Source organism: Sturnira hondurensis, unplaced genomic scaffold (assembly GCF_014824575.4).
Source record: "Sturnira hondurensis isolate 20B ecotype Veracruz unplaced genomic scaffold, ASM1482457v3 Scaffold0006655, whole genome shotgun sequence".
Lineage (NCBI taxonomy): Eukaryota > Metazoa > Chordata > Mammalia > Chiroptera > Phyllostomidae > Sturnira > Sturnira hondurensis.
The window spans coordinates 952,551-966,788 of record NW_028079286.1 but is presented as its reverse complement, the minus strand read 5'-3'; the positions used below and the strand labels follow the sequence as shown (position 1 = coordinate 966,788).

The 14,238-nt window shown below is 41.5% G+C and overlaps 1 protein-coding gene across 1 annotated transcript in view; it reads left to right on the top strand.

Moving 5' to 3' along the window:
- NPAS3 (neuronal PAS domain protein 3) overlaps positions 1-14,238 on the top strand; it is an 854,048-nt gene that overhangs the window by 607,844 nt on the left and 231,966 nt on the right. The window contains exon 5 of the mRNA XM_037050253.1: positions 8,092-8,181. Within this exon, the coding sequence (XP_036906148.1) occupies positions 8,092-8,181 (90 nt within the window). The remainder of the gene's footprint in view (positions 1-8,091; positions 8,182-14,238) is intronic.

Below are 14,238 nucleotides of genomic sequence, written 5' to 3'. Positions count from 1 at the left end.
GACAAAATCCTAGTCTAAATGGAGAGCATTGGGACAGGAAGTGAGCTCGGTGTGCTGGCCAGCCGTGGGCTGTGAGACAGCGTGTTCCAGTACACATACAGCTGTGAGGGTGTGAGCACCCAGAGCGTGCTCACTGCCTGTTGGGAGGTGGGGTTCTCCTAGCAACTTTGTCACGACTGTGGGCCTTCTTGGCTTCCAGGCTTTGGCACCTTCCTCCAAGACATGAGAATTTCTTTGAGGTCTAGCTATCTCTTGACTGTACATTTTTACCAATTCCAAAAAAGCAAATGTGACGTGACGGATGTGATAGTTAACAGGATGGGGGAATTCTTTCACAACATATACATACACATATACACATATATACATACACATATACATATACACATACATATATGCACACAGAGATATATATACACACGTACAGATATATACACACATACATATATATACACATGCACATATATACACATGCACATACACATGTACATGCAGCACACCATCACAATGTACACTTTAAATGTCTTTGTCAATTATGCATCAATGAAACTTAACAGTGTATACAAATTTCATCTGTGTGTACTATTCCAACCCAAAGACAGCATATTTGAGGTGCAGAGCTCCGGGATGTCAGACAGCGGTCCCCAGCATGTGTTGAGGAAATCCTAAGCTGGAAACCACCCTGCCCCTGCAGATTTTTGTTTTGTGAAGTTAATTTTTAACTTCCCCCATTTTCTTAGTCTCAGATCCCATAGAAGAATTTTCTTTAAGAAAACAGCTCGTGAGTCAGGTCCTCTTTCAGCTTGTGAAACCTCAGTGAGCAGAGGCATGGTGCGAGGTAAGAACCCAGGAGGTGTTTTCTGAGTGCATCACACCTAGACAGTAGGAGCACGAGAACTGCTTGTGCGGGAGGTGATGCTGGAGGGAGCACAGATTTCGAGCAGCAAGGATGGGCTGCGGAACAACTGAAGGGCCCAGCAGGTAGTCCCAGCGGCAGGTGGGAAGGAGGACCCTTCTTTCTTCGATCTGCCACACACTGATGTATGACACTGGACAACGCACTTAATTCCTTGGCCTCAGTTTCCTTTTCTGTAAAGTAGGATTTACTCTATCTATCTCACTTTTGGGCTGAGTAATTTGCCTGACAAATGGTAGTTTCCTTCTCCCCCCTCTATGATGAACACTTGCGTGAGCTGAGTACTGCTTAAGACATCCTATAATATAATATGATGGCATATGTATAATATATGATATGTAATAGTACGATTGATCTCTATTGTACATATTGCATATGGCATAATGTGACCACCCCTGTGATCTACAGGATGCCTAAGAAACAATGATCTATTCTTTTCTTTGTGTTGTTTTGTGTAATGCAGACAACTTGAAAGACACCTGGAACCCTGGTGTCTTTGCATGTGACCAAGCTCCATGTGCAGCCACAGCAAAACAGTGACATTTTTAAGCCTTCCAGGACCAGTACAATGTACTGTCTGGATGACTCCTGCCGGCCTGGGAATTCCTTCTTTAACTTGAAAGAGAGCCCTGAATTCAAAGGGAAAGATTCACAATTAGCTCCTGAGTTCTGAAGAGCGTGTGTTCCAGTAAATTATACCACCTGAACCAAAAGCAGATATTTTAATGATCCAATGAACATTTGTGCCTTAGAATAACCAGTGTGGATGCTCTCCCTGAAGCAAAGGGAGCTTGTGAGCACTATCCCATGGTCACTTATGCCTCAGGTGAGGTCTCAGTCCCCCTGCACAAGCCACAGATCCTGTGGAGTCCTGCAGGCATCCCCTAGGGGCTCAGAGATACAGACCCGTGTGACTCTGCCAGTGCCGTATCCCTCTTTGTACCACAGCCTGGTGTCCATTTGGTTAGATGTTCAAATCAAGAAATCTCCATCCTTCAAGGCTGGATGTAAGGCTTGAACTAGCAGCCCAGAGAAAAAAAGGTCAGCACTTTGATACACAGCTCCCACAAAATGGAATTTTAATGAGCAGGAGCAAAACCTGATCTCCTTGCTCAGAAAGCAGATGTCTTCAGTCTTTTCATGTTTTAACATTTCGCTAACCCAACATCTCCCCTTTTATTCCAGTTTCTCTTCCCTAAGAGCTGAAGAGAGGCTGTCTCTCTCTCTGCACTGTTTTCTCACCTAAGAGGTTCGGATTTATATGTTTTAGGAAACTCAGCAGAGGTAATTTGAGGCATCAAAGTGTGTTGTCCTGGAATTCTCTTTTAGTTGGAAAATAGTCAGATTTTGCCTCACTAACCCGATTTGGTGTTGGGGTTGGCAAACATGTGTCTTCTGGTAAGTAAGACCTGTGCAGTGCTTCGTGTTCCTGACTCCCTGGGATGGGCTGAGAGGGGCAGGTAGGCAAAGAGGCACAGGACACAGAAAGTTCTGGGAGAGTCCTAAGAGTTAAATAAGAGCCCAAACCTTTGATGTATGCTTTTATCCACTCTGAGCAAATATAGTCAACTTAGATTCCTGTTTCTAAAAATAAGGTTTTTGTTTCTGCACAATGCCTGATTGTTCAAACTCAGATTACAAAGACAAAATTTGGGAAACTTTACTTCCCCATAAACAGATACATGTGGGCACTTCTGGGCGCTGTCCCAGGCTCTCCTTAAAGCAGCTGGGAGTCCACATGTGTGCGTGAGCGCTGCAGCATCACCTCCTGAGTGCAATCAGAGGGCAGTGTGGCATTTTAATGAGCTCTATCAAAGTGTTATTGTATCCAGAGGCCAGAAAATTTAAGAAACGTTTTTTTCTTTCTAACTTTTATCTGCTGCCAAAGCACAATAGAAAGATAGGTATTAGAGCCCTGTTCTCCATCTCCAGGCCCAGCTTCTCTTGTGCTTCGCTTATTCTCTCGGCCTCTTTTCATGATGATGATGGAGTGTGGCTCACGAGCAGCCTCATTTATTGCTGGTGCTTACCCATTGCTCGGGTAGCAGAAACGGTTGTCTCACACAGCCTCTCCTTACTAACAGCAAATCCATTTATCCATTTTAGCAGTTATAACATACTCACAGCTAATGGCCAGCATGCATTGTGCTCAAATTCACGTTCTGCTCTTGTCCTAACAGAATTATGTCCCAACAAGGAAAAACCCTTGGGTTTGAGGGAAAGTTGAGTGTGTCAGAGACTCTCCTCTATCATTGTATTTTCTCCATAATCTAAGACTGAATTAGAAGAACATCACAGATGCACGGTGCATTGGACATGGAGCACATGTATGCATTTAAATCACGTATATCTTACTTTTTTACTGATGTAATTGTGAAATATGTTCTTTTTGCATTCATAATTAGGGGGTGGAACAGATGGTGAAGGCTTAGTTTAAAATAATCTGTCATTAAAATAACCTAGCCTACTGGTAATTCTTCACTCTAACTGGAGTTAGGTCATAGGAAAAGAGTTTGGGCTGATTTTTTTTCTCTTCTGCTTTGGAAATAGAGAAGAAAGAACCGCTAACTTCAGAGTAGTGATGTGCATGCGAGTTGTGTCTATAAGGGCACCGCAGTAAGATTTCACTCTGGCATTTGGCTGCAGCAGAATATGCAGGAAAGAAAGAAAGCAGAGACAAACTACTTTGACAAATATAAATCCATTCAGCGCAATGTATTAAACATTAGTATACCTTCAATTATGAAGCTATAGTTAGTCTCATACCCTGCAAGGAAATAACATCGTCATTTGACAAATACTGTTAGAGGCACTCAGCTTTTGGGGGGTTAGAGAAACTCTGCCTCACCCTTTATATGTTGTGCTTATGTCAGGGGATGCAAATTATAATTACAGGCATTATTATTCAGAGATGTTGTAGCTCCTGACTTTTGTTTCCAAGCCTCACTCCTGCATGTGTCCCTCATGGACTTACTGAGATGCGACAAAGGAAATCTCCTCTCGGCCCTATTGTGATGGCTTAGAGCTGGTGTTAGTAAGAAATAAGACAACTGCCTTGATAAATCAGCTCCTTGCATGCCTTTAAAATGTCTGTTTTACTGTTTTCTCTAAGATTTTGTTCTCCATCTGCTTTGAGGAAAGCAGATAGATTTCAGCATGGCTTCGTAATAAATCTTCTCAAGGAGGGACCAGCATTAACATTTGTGTAGGTTCTTTTTCATCTTAATCCAACCTTAGTTAATAATCAGAAAATTCTACATACTGAGTAAGAAGATGTAATTAACCCTTTGACCCTAGAATCTTAATTGGCGCCTGTTGAAAATAGTGGGCAGTTAAAAAAAATTAAAAACCCGCCTGCAGTGATTGAAACAGCCCAGTGTAGAGCAGCTTTCTTGATTCGAATTTTTAAAAAATGCACAGAACTTTCAGATCAATCACATCTGGTTCCCAAGACTAACTGATTGAATGTTTCATCCCCCTTCCATCTTTTAAAATTCAGATACCCACATCAAACCAATACTGATACTACTCTTCAAACTTTTCTGAGTAGCAAAATACAGCTAACTCTAGACAGGGATCACCCTGAGTGAGAAAGTAATGTCTGAGTAAAGAGCAACCTCGCCAGTCCACTCTGCACCTGGTTTTATATCCCATTCTTTAGTTGCAAGGTAATGTAACTTGAGTTATAGACATTCATTTCCACTATAGGTATAATTGACCGCAATGACAGATAAGCATAAAGTGAAAATGTAGCTAACCAGTTTTGTTTCTCTCGGATAACAACTAATCTGACTAGTTGTTCCCCCCCACCACCACCAAATTAGCTGTTATTTTTAATTAAATTGACTGGTTGCTTTGTGTCATGTAGACAGAGACTCATTTTAATCACACCAGGAAATTGGAACATGCATTGAGGCCTGTTTCTGCCAAGGAGAACTGGCCGGTCCTTGGGTCGCTGCAGCTTCCTAGTGTCAGGTGCTTAGCCTCCAGATACCCCTTCCCCTGCTGTGGCGTCCAGACCCCCTCTAGCATTTTAGTAAATACATGGGACATGAACCTAACATTAAGAATTCATCATTCTGTCTCACCTTTAGGTGAGGAAGTAAAGAATGTATATGGATGGCAAATGAATAGCACTCAGTGTTCTGGAAGACTGTAAAAGAATCCAGTCTAACACTAATCTTCCAAACGTCAGAAGATATTCCAGACGATGTCAGACACCTGTGGCATCAGAATCTGCAAATAATCTAATAGCTCCAGAAACAGCCTCTTGAAGAAAAATAATTGCCATCCCTCTTAATAATTCTAGCGTGTGTGATATAAGGAAAAGAGCGTTGGGTTTGGCGGTAGAAAGGGACTCACTAAGCCTTGGTCGAGCAGTTGTTAGGTGCTGGCTAAAGTGGGATAAGACATTGCCCCACTGTTCAGAAATTCAGTCTCCTTAAGAGTTGAATAAAGCAACCAGGGCCATACAATGTCATAAATACTTAAACTCTACGAATGGAGTGGATTTAATCCTGGTTCTGCCCCTTTGTTAGCTGTATGATCTTGGCCAGCCACTTAGCACCTCTGTGCCTTGGTTCTCCCATCTGCGACATGAGGACTCAGAATACAGGTTCTCTGTAGGTCTGCTCTCAGTCAGCCTTTCCATCGTCACTCGTTCCCATAGATATTCTCTTGTGATCACTCTCTGTGGGTCCTTCTCAGCTGAAAGTGCTGTTTTAAAATTTGAGAAGATGGCTTACACAGCTTTCGGTGATTGCAGGCCAGCCTATAGCTATCAGATTGAATGAAAAAACCTAAGCAGGCCCTTGTCTCCATGGGGAAGCTCGAAAGTGGGAGAGTTGTAATCCTCATAAGTCATCCTCAGGAGACATCTAATTTGAGGACATGTTGAATGAGATCCTTTCCAAATTTCTGCAGAAACAACTTCTCTCCCTTTCACACTGGTTTCAATAAAGTTCCACTGTGCCATACTCTAAGCCTGAAAGATTGGATCTCACCTGGGGTTGGTGGGAAGGGCTGGCAGTTTGGTCAAAGCTAAAGAGCCCAACTGTTCTCTTTGGTAATCTTTTGCTCCCTGCCCCATTGCTGGTTCCAGGAAGGGCATTACAAGGCAGAGGTGGCCAGGTGATGACCTCTTGTGGGAGTGACTTATGAGTGCTCTTGTCATCCGTTTCCCCTCTACTACTAATGAGAGGATTCTATCCTTTGAACAAATCATTCAAAAACAAATGATTAATTTTAAGAAGTAATAGGCTGCCTCTTAATGTAAATATTTGAATTTCAGAAATGCTAAACAATGTATTTTTTCATTCGTATACACATACCAGTTAGAGTCTTTATTTTTAGTGGAAGACGGCGTAGTTATTGAGCCTGTCGGCTTTCCAGTCCCAACTCTACCACTTACTCGGGACACGCGTGTTGCCCAACTTCGCTAAGCCTCAGTTTCCCAGTGTGCAAAATGTAGATAATAATATAATTACCTCAAATGGTACCTGTGAAAACTAAAATGCACGTAAATTGCTGAGCACATATTACTTAATGAATATGGAGCTATTATTATTGTATTGTCTTAGCCAAATATTTGTTTATTGTATAATTTGCTTTTACGTGGAACAATGCAATGTGACTTTTGAATTGTTTTTAGGACCCACTAAATAAGAGAAGGAGGTTGGGCGATACCCAGTAGGGTATCGCCTATTTTGACTAGTAGGGCTATAAAAAAAGATCAGGAAGCCTGGAATGTGAATTTCATATGTACATAGAAATATATACACACGTATTCCAGTGTGCATAGATACACATGTACATACATACGGGTACGCATGTAGCTCTCCCCCTTAGAGTTCAGTATTTTAGGAGACTAAAATTGCTGCCGAGATTTGAGGCAATACATTTTTCTAATTACATTTTACAAGCTTCTTCCACACTTTAGTATTTGAGAATTATGTCATTAATTTAGTGTTGCCACTTATCTTGTCCCCACTGTGGGTGTCCTATACTTCCAAGTCCACAGTCGCTGTAAATACCACTCACCTTTAAAATTACTTTTCCCATACAACCAGTATTTGTACAGTCTGCCTGGTTAAAAATAAATAAATAAACAAAACGAAAAACATGAGGGTGATGGAACATACGAGCTGTACTTGGATTACAGGAATTAGAAACAAATGTATTCTCAGTGTGAGCAGCACGCTGCAGTTGGAGTTTACGGTGATTTTCACCATTTATCACGCTGAAAATACAACCCTCCATTTCAAAAGTGAACTAAGGTTTCAAGAGTTATAGGCGATGTATAACATCCTTTCTTTTTTTCCTTCTTTTGTTTCCATTTCAGGAGGCTTAGTAGAAAGTAGAACTATCACCATAAAACTTTAATACAGAGTTTTGCAAAACCGGATCACAGTTTGTATGGTCTCGGCCTATATAAACATTCACCCACAATGTACTGACTCTTCCTACTTGTTCTAACACTTTAGGCAGGGGTGTCAAAACTCATCTTCACTGGGGGCCACATCAGCCTCGCAGTTGCCTTCCAAGGGGCGAATGTAATTTCAACTCCTTAACGGTTAAGGAGTAGTTACATTTATACAGTCCTAAAATTATTTAGGCCCTTCGAAGGCAACTGCGAGGCTGGTGTGGCCTCTGGGGAAGATGAGTTTGACATGCCTGCATTGGGCACTCAGAGTGGTGGGTGGGGGCGGCGCATAATCCTTTAGTAATCAACAAATCCATGATGTCCACAGTAGCTCAAGTGGTGATTTTACTTGCTCTTTCTCTGGGAGCATTTTTTCTCTCATTTCATTACAATTTCCATTCCTATTCAGCTATTAAATGGAGAGTCTTGCTGATTTAATCTCAGTGACTACTGAATCCCCCCAAATAAAGGCAATATCTCATAAAACCAGCATGACCTGATTTTATACATGAGTGTAATGTATCTCGATCAGAACAACAGGGACATAAGAAAGTTGTTGAAATAAAGGAAAGTTTGTAATCTTAATCCAGACCTTTAATATATTCATGCAATGCTAAAAGATCTCATGCGTTTTGTTAAACACATAGGAAAAAATGCGCTTTAACGTGGTATGCGTTATTTTGTATCAGATTCCTTACTAACTAAATCTCCATCATATATTTTATTAATATATTTGTTTTTTTTTTTTCTGCAGTCCCTGGATGGCTTTGTATTTGCACTAAATCAAGAAGGAAAATTTTTGTACATTTCCGAAACAGTCTCCATCTACCTAGGCCTCTCACAAGTAAGTAAAGCTATTTAGATTCTTGGCGGCGATTGTGAAGGCTCCTTGGGTCTCATGCTTTCCCTTCCTTAGCAGATATTCTGTTTAGCACGAATTACCTAAGTCATTCTTTGATGGCCCTATCTGCCTGTTTTCACGATGTCAAATGGGAAAAGGGTATGTTAGTTTGGAATGTTCGGAATAAACTCGTGCTCAAAAACCTTAGTCCCCTTCCTTACCCGCTCCCCACACCCAAGGATTATTATTAATTTATTGAGAACAAATGAAAGTTTCTTCCCTCGGTTGTTTTGAACTTTAAAACCTCTGTGCCTGGTAGGAGAGGGACACCTGGGTAGCGCTTCCCTTGTGTCCTATTACTGGATGTTTATGGAGAACCCCGCATTACCCTGGGAGCTGACACAATGACAGGGAGTCATTTGGAGTCGAGAAACGTGGAAAGAGACCATTAAAATGGGTTGCAGGGAGGGTTCCAGCAAGGAAATATTCCACTGCCTTCGCAGATGCTTCCTGATGCTGAAAGACAATTTCATAAACTTAGATCGCCTTTTGTTACTTGCCGTTTAATTACTCACATGTGTCTGTTAGAGGTTAAAAGGAAAGAAAATGCGGGCAGACGGGGCAGGGAACAAAATCCTAGACGTTCGTTTTTGATATTCCCCTGGAATACAAAATTTTTACTTCCGTTGGATTCCAAGACACAGCCTGTATCTAAAGAATGCCAAAATGCCCTGAAGAAAAGTCTGCAATCCAACAAATTGTCCAGATGTTTTCTCCATAAAAATGCTGAACATCTGTATATTTGTGCCCATGCAGGCAATTGACTGAGTTTGACCCTTTTCATCTGGAAGTTTGGCAGAAGGGAAGTGCAGCCTGGGTGGGAGGGATTTTGTGTGTGTGATGATCTGCCAAGGCGGATAATCTACTTCTCATTCAGTTGCCCCTTGGAGCTAAAGATGGAGATAAGATTTGTCTCCTCTTAAGCAGGATCCACCCCAGACTCCTTGCTTCTGAACATTGGCGCCGCTCTAAGGAGGCCTCCGGGGCGGCTGGAACCGTTTGGCTGTTAGTGAGTTTCCTTGGTAATAGCTAAATCAAGAAAGACATTGGGAAATAATAAAGAGAGAGTTTTGGCATTTGAGGAAGGTTGGGGGAGGAGGGAAAACACTGCCAAATGTGATTATTTACTGTGGAGAATTCGAGCAAGAGCCCATTCACTCCCTTGAGGAGCATGCAAGCTACTTGCTATGGTGTGTAGATAGTCATTCTGCTTTATGTGGACTTCAGCAAACCAAATGATACAAACTGAGCTATTGTTGACTCACTATTAGTATTCTTGCATCTCGTTGAAAGCGCTGGGTTTGTAATTGCCTTTAATAGAATTTGAGCCTTGTCTTAATCTGTTCGGGACCTAGAATTGGGCATCTCCCATTTTGAAATTGGTGTGCCGCCATGATAAGGCCATGTAAAACCAGACACACTGCTGTTTGTTGTTCTGCAACGTGCATATTCATCTGCTTTATGGAGACTCTCCAACAAAGTTTAATCAGCCAGTGAGGAAGAAGGATGAATAATTAGTTTAAGCAGGTAAATGCTAATTAGGGGACTCCTGAAAAGCATCCATTATATACTAGCTCAAAATACATTTTATAGCCCTGGTTAGTGGTGTAATCCAAATTCTGTCAAGGCAACTGCATTTTCTGTAATTGAGATGTGTATGTTTGCTTTGCATAACAGATGGCTCTGTATGCTTAGACTGATAGCTAGGAAAATAATAATTGCATTATTCTGGCCAAAAGAATATTAGCTCTTGGGTTTTGGCCATTTCAGTCAGTCCTCCTGCCAGCACAGCATATGCACATATATGGATTGGATTTTCAGGGAAATTGATGCATCTGGAATAGTGTGGCCATCTGAAATATCATCTGTTCAAGAAGAATTTGGCTTTAACCCCTGCTGGTTGCTCCTTAAAAGCAGTTGATTTTATTGCTTCTCCACTGTAACATTAAGTCATTCTTGTCACAAAATCCGAGTCAGATCATCGAGGTTTCTGCAGGATAGAGGGGGTACATAGACATGGCCCAGTAGCCGGTGACTCCCAGGCAGCCACTCCCTGCTCGTATGTGGTGGGTTTTAAATCGAGAGTTTCTAGTCAGCATCTGGACTTCCTCGGGGCAGACGCTAGCCTGGTGTGCCCATGCCCTCTGACTGGGTATGTTCAGTGTTGCCAGAAACGGCCAAATGTGCCAGGAGGGGCTCTAAGGAATGAGACAGAGGTTGTCCTTTGGAGGTTTGATGCGGCTGAAATGGCGAAGGGTACTCATCAGAAAGTGAGTTTTTTATATACCAATGGATGCGTTTAGAGTTCAGAACTAAAGTTTAATAATAGTTCTGGGTCAGTGTGAAAACCATCTCTTAAGTATGGTATGCTTTTAAATGGCCAAAGACTGAGAGGGGAGAAGGGCTATGCCAAAACTTTGGGAAGGGATTTCCAACCCAGTTAACATGCTAAGTCCTAATGGGGGGTAAAATAACTAAGGTTCCCTGAAACATACCGTTTCCCAAGCTCCTCAGTGCCCTCTGCAGCTGTGGGGATGCAGCGCGCTCATGGTGGCGTACACTGTAAAACACACTCAAAGTAATTGATTAAAACGCTTATTCTTTTTTATGCATTTTAATGAAATGCAAACCAAATGCTCTACTTCCGTCTTACAACTTTGCTTCAGTGGCTATTCCACCGAATTGTAGACAGTGATAGGGAATCTATAAAGTTATAGTTCCTCCTTTCCTTTTTAAATAGTTTCATGAAATAAAGACAACGTGAAACTGTATCATCAGAGACTTACGGAGTGACGTTACTGAGGAATACTGTGAGCATGGGAGTGTGGCAGAGCGTACTTCTGTCTGCGTGTGTAACTCTCAAGGTATTCCTTTCCTTCCTCAGTTTTATTTTCCTTCAACATGTAAATAAATATGGTGGCTTTAAAACAGCTTATGTTCAAGAAAGAATCAATGTTCTCTTTGGCTCGCGAGGAAACTGAATAAAGGGAGTTCTACTGAGCTCTGTTGTGTGGCATGAACATGGAGACCGCCAGAGTGGATTTTCCTTCTGTACTCCACCGAGAGGAGCAACTCCCGATGGCCGTGGTGTCTGTGAGTGCCAACACCTGTCTTTAACGTGTTTCCATATTGTCATGGCGATGGGAACGGAGGATCCATGATGATGTCTGAACTTCTTCAGCAGCCCTATTGACTTGGCCAGAGATACATATTTAACCTAACACCCAAGATGTTTCAGGTTGTAGAAATAGATGCTGTTGACTTGCTTCCCTTAGTGAAAATGATTTTCAGTGACTCATCATGAGGCCTTATCTTAAAGGAAGACCCCTAAATATCGATGCTGAGTTTGGTTTACATGGAGATTAAATGATTTCTTATACCTGGTCATGGCCTTCAGAGCTGTTAAGCACAACCCTGCTCTCTAGCTGTAATGGAATAGGCAGGAGCGAAAATGAGGGGAGAAAACAGAGTAGATTTCCTGACACTGAAAATGTAGCAATGATATGTACCCAGCTTTTATTAAATCTCTTTCAACCTGTAAGAGGCTTAATCACCAAGAATCCAAAAGAGACTTTATATGATGAATAAAAAGCATTTCTAGTTTGATATAGGATTTAAAGCAGCTTAGAGAAATATTTATTTGTTGGCCTATACCCTCCACTTGCAACAAAGGAACGAGCTTACATAAACGTATACAATAAAAAAAAAATAACGGCAAAACAGAACTAAGGTATAAGGGGAGAAGATGTAGGTAGGTTATCTCTTACCACAGAATAGGAAAACACAATAGAGGCTAACGAGAAGGGATATAAATGGTCTGACAAAGCCTCACATTTAGCTGTGACTGTCCTGTTAGCCAAAGCAGAAAGGAAACCACAGCCAACCATCAAAATAAAGACGCATCCCTTCTTAAGGAAAGAGAAGTTTTCTGAGCCAGAAAGAGAAAAAAAAATCTCAAACACAATTTTGGAAAGGAATAATATGTGGATTATATGTATTGATTTGCTTCCAGTGGGGTCCACATTTAAAGCAAAGCTGTAATGACCCGTATAACAAACACATACATATTGCAAATCTCACAGGCAGCCAGAGGACGCCCCTCCCCACTCAGCTGTTGGTGTGCCAAAGATTATTTTGAGAGTTATGTTCTGGCATCAAGGACTTAAAATAGCATTGATAGTTTGATGGTTTATGTGCTTCTAAATCAGCTTTTACTATTCCACACACAAGTCCTGCATTTTCTTTTCAATACTGATGAGAAAGTTAACATTATAGTTGCCATAGGCAGAGGCCATGGGTGTTGGTTAACCAGAGGCTAAAAAACAACCCATAGCTTCTGAAAACATTTTTTTTCTTGAAGGTAAAGCGAGAGGTGAGGATTCCGATGTGCACCTAGGCCAGCAGAATGTTTTCGAGTTAACAGAGAGTCCTCTTTGAAAACATGTGGAGAAAGGGGAACCTTCTTGCCCTGGTGTGGGGAATGCAGACTGGTGCAGCCACTGCGGAAAGCAGTATGGGGTTGCCCCAGAAAATTAAAAATGGAACTGCCTTATGACCCACCAATTTTACTTCTGGGAACATATCTTAAGAAACCCAAAACACTAATTTGAAAGAATATGTACATCCCTATGTTCATTGCACTGTTATTTATAATACCTAAGATTTGGAAGCAGCCCAAGTGCCCATCAGTAGATGAATAGATAAAAAAAAATCTGTGGTACATTTACACAGTGGAATACTACTTGGCTGTAAAAAAAAAAAGAAAAGAAAGAAGAAAATTTACCCTTTGCAGCAGCATGGATGGACCTGGAGAACATTATGCTACTTGAAATAAGCCAGTCAGAGAAAGACAAATGCCATATGATTTCACTCATATGTGGAATCTAATGAACAAAATAAACTAACAGTCAAAATAGAAACAGACTCATAGACAGAGAACAGACTGACAGCTGTCAGAGGGGAGGGGGATTGTGGGACTAAGGCCAGTGTAAAATGAAAAATAAAATGGGATCTACAGCAAACTGGGAAATCTGCGGATTTTTCCCATTGCCATATCATTACGAATTCCCGGTAGCCAGTTAAGCCCCTCTCTTGAAAGGCACTCCAATTGCCCCCACTGCCTCCAGGGCTCAGTTTGCCTATGAGTCACTTCCCTTCTTCTCATTAAGTCCGCACCGTAGTAGAAGATACTTCCTTGCTGTTGTAAGCCGGCCAAAAGGTAGCTGCAGCCAAGGTTACAAATTGGCTTGTGTCAAGACAGCTTGCTGAAAGGGAAAGGGGCAGGGTGGCTACAGACACGAGAGCTAATAAAGGTGAAGGTGAAAGGGGTAAATCGTTGTTTTACATTTGGTCTTTATTTAAAGCCAGGAAGATGTGTTTACCATAAACTCCTTTCCCATCATGTTGTTCATCTCCATATTTTACATTTCTCTGCATTTGTTACATAGAACGGCAAATAAAATTACAGCTACCGCACACAAGTACAAGGTCAAATAAATGACAGAGCTCAGTCTATTTGTGAAGCTATTCTGAAAGGGAACCATGGTGCCAAATGTGGTTTATTTGAATAATAAAGAAGAATTAGATTCCCCTGATAACTTGGCGGAGGGCCAATAAATCAGTGGAGGTTAAAGACGCTTTGCAACTGCCATGTCTTTCTTTTGCTTTTCCAAAGTGCAAACCTCAACTCTTCCTCCCTGTGTTTTTCAATGCAAATTAAGTTGAGGTTAGTATGTGGTTAATTCTCTCACTTCCATGATTATAAAACATAGATATATTTCCTTGGTGGGTTAAAAGAGAAAGCAGTCATTCACTTTCCTTACAAGTTATGACTCTTGTTTGGCATCATCACATCCTAAGTAAGTGGAATATAAAGACACAAAGAGACGGGTGATCTTCACACAGCACAGGGTTTAAATAATGGAGCCCAGCATCAGCCTTTTCTCCAGCTGGGGTTCTAAATACATGAGACGCCAGGGCAACTAGACTCCTTCAGTAAAT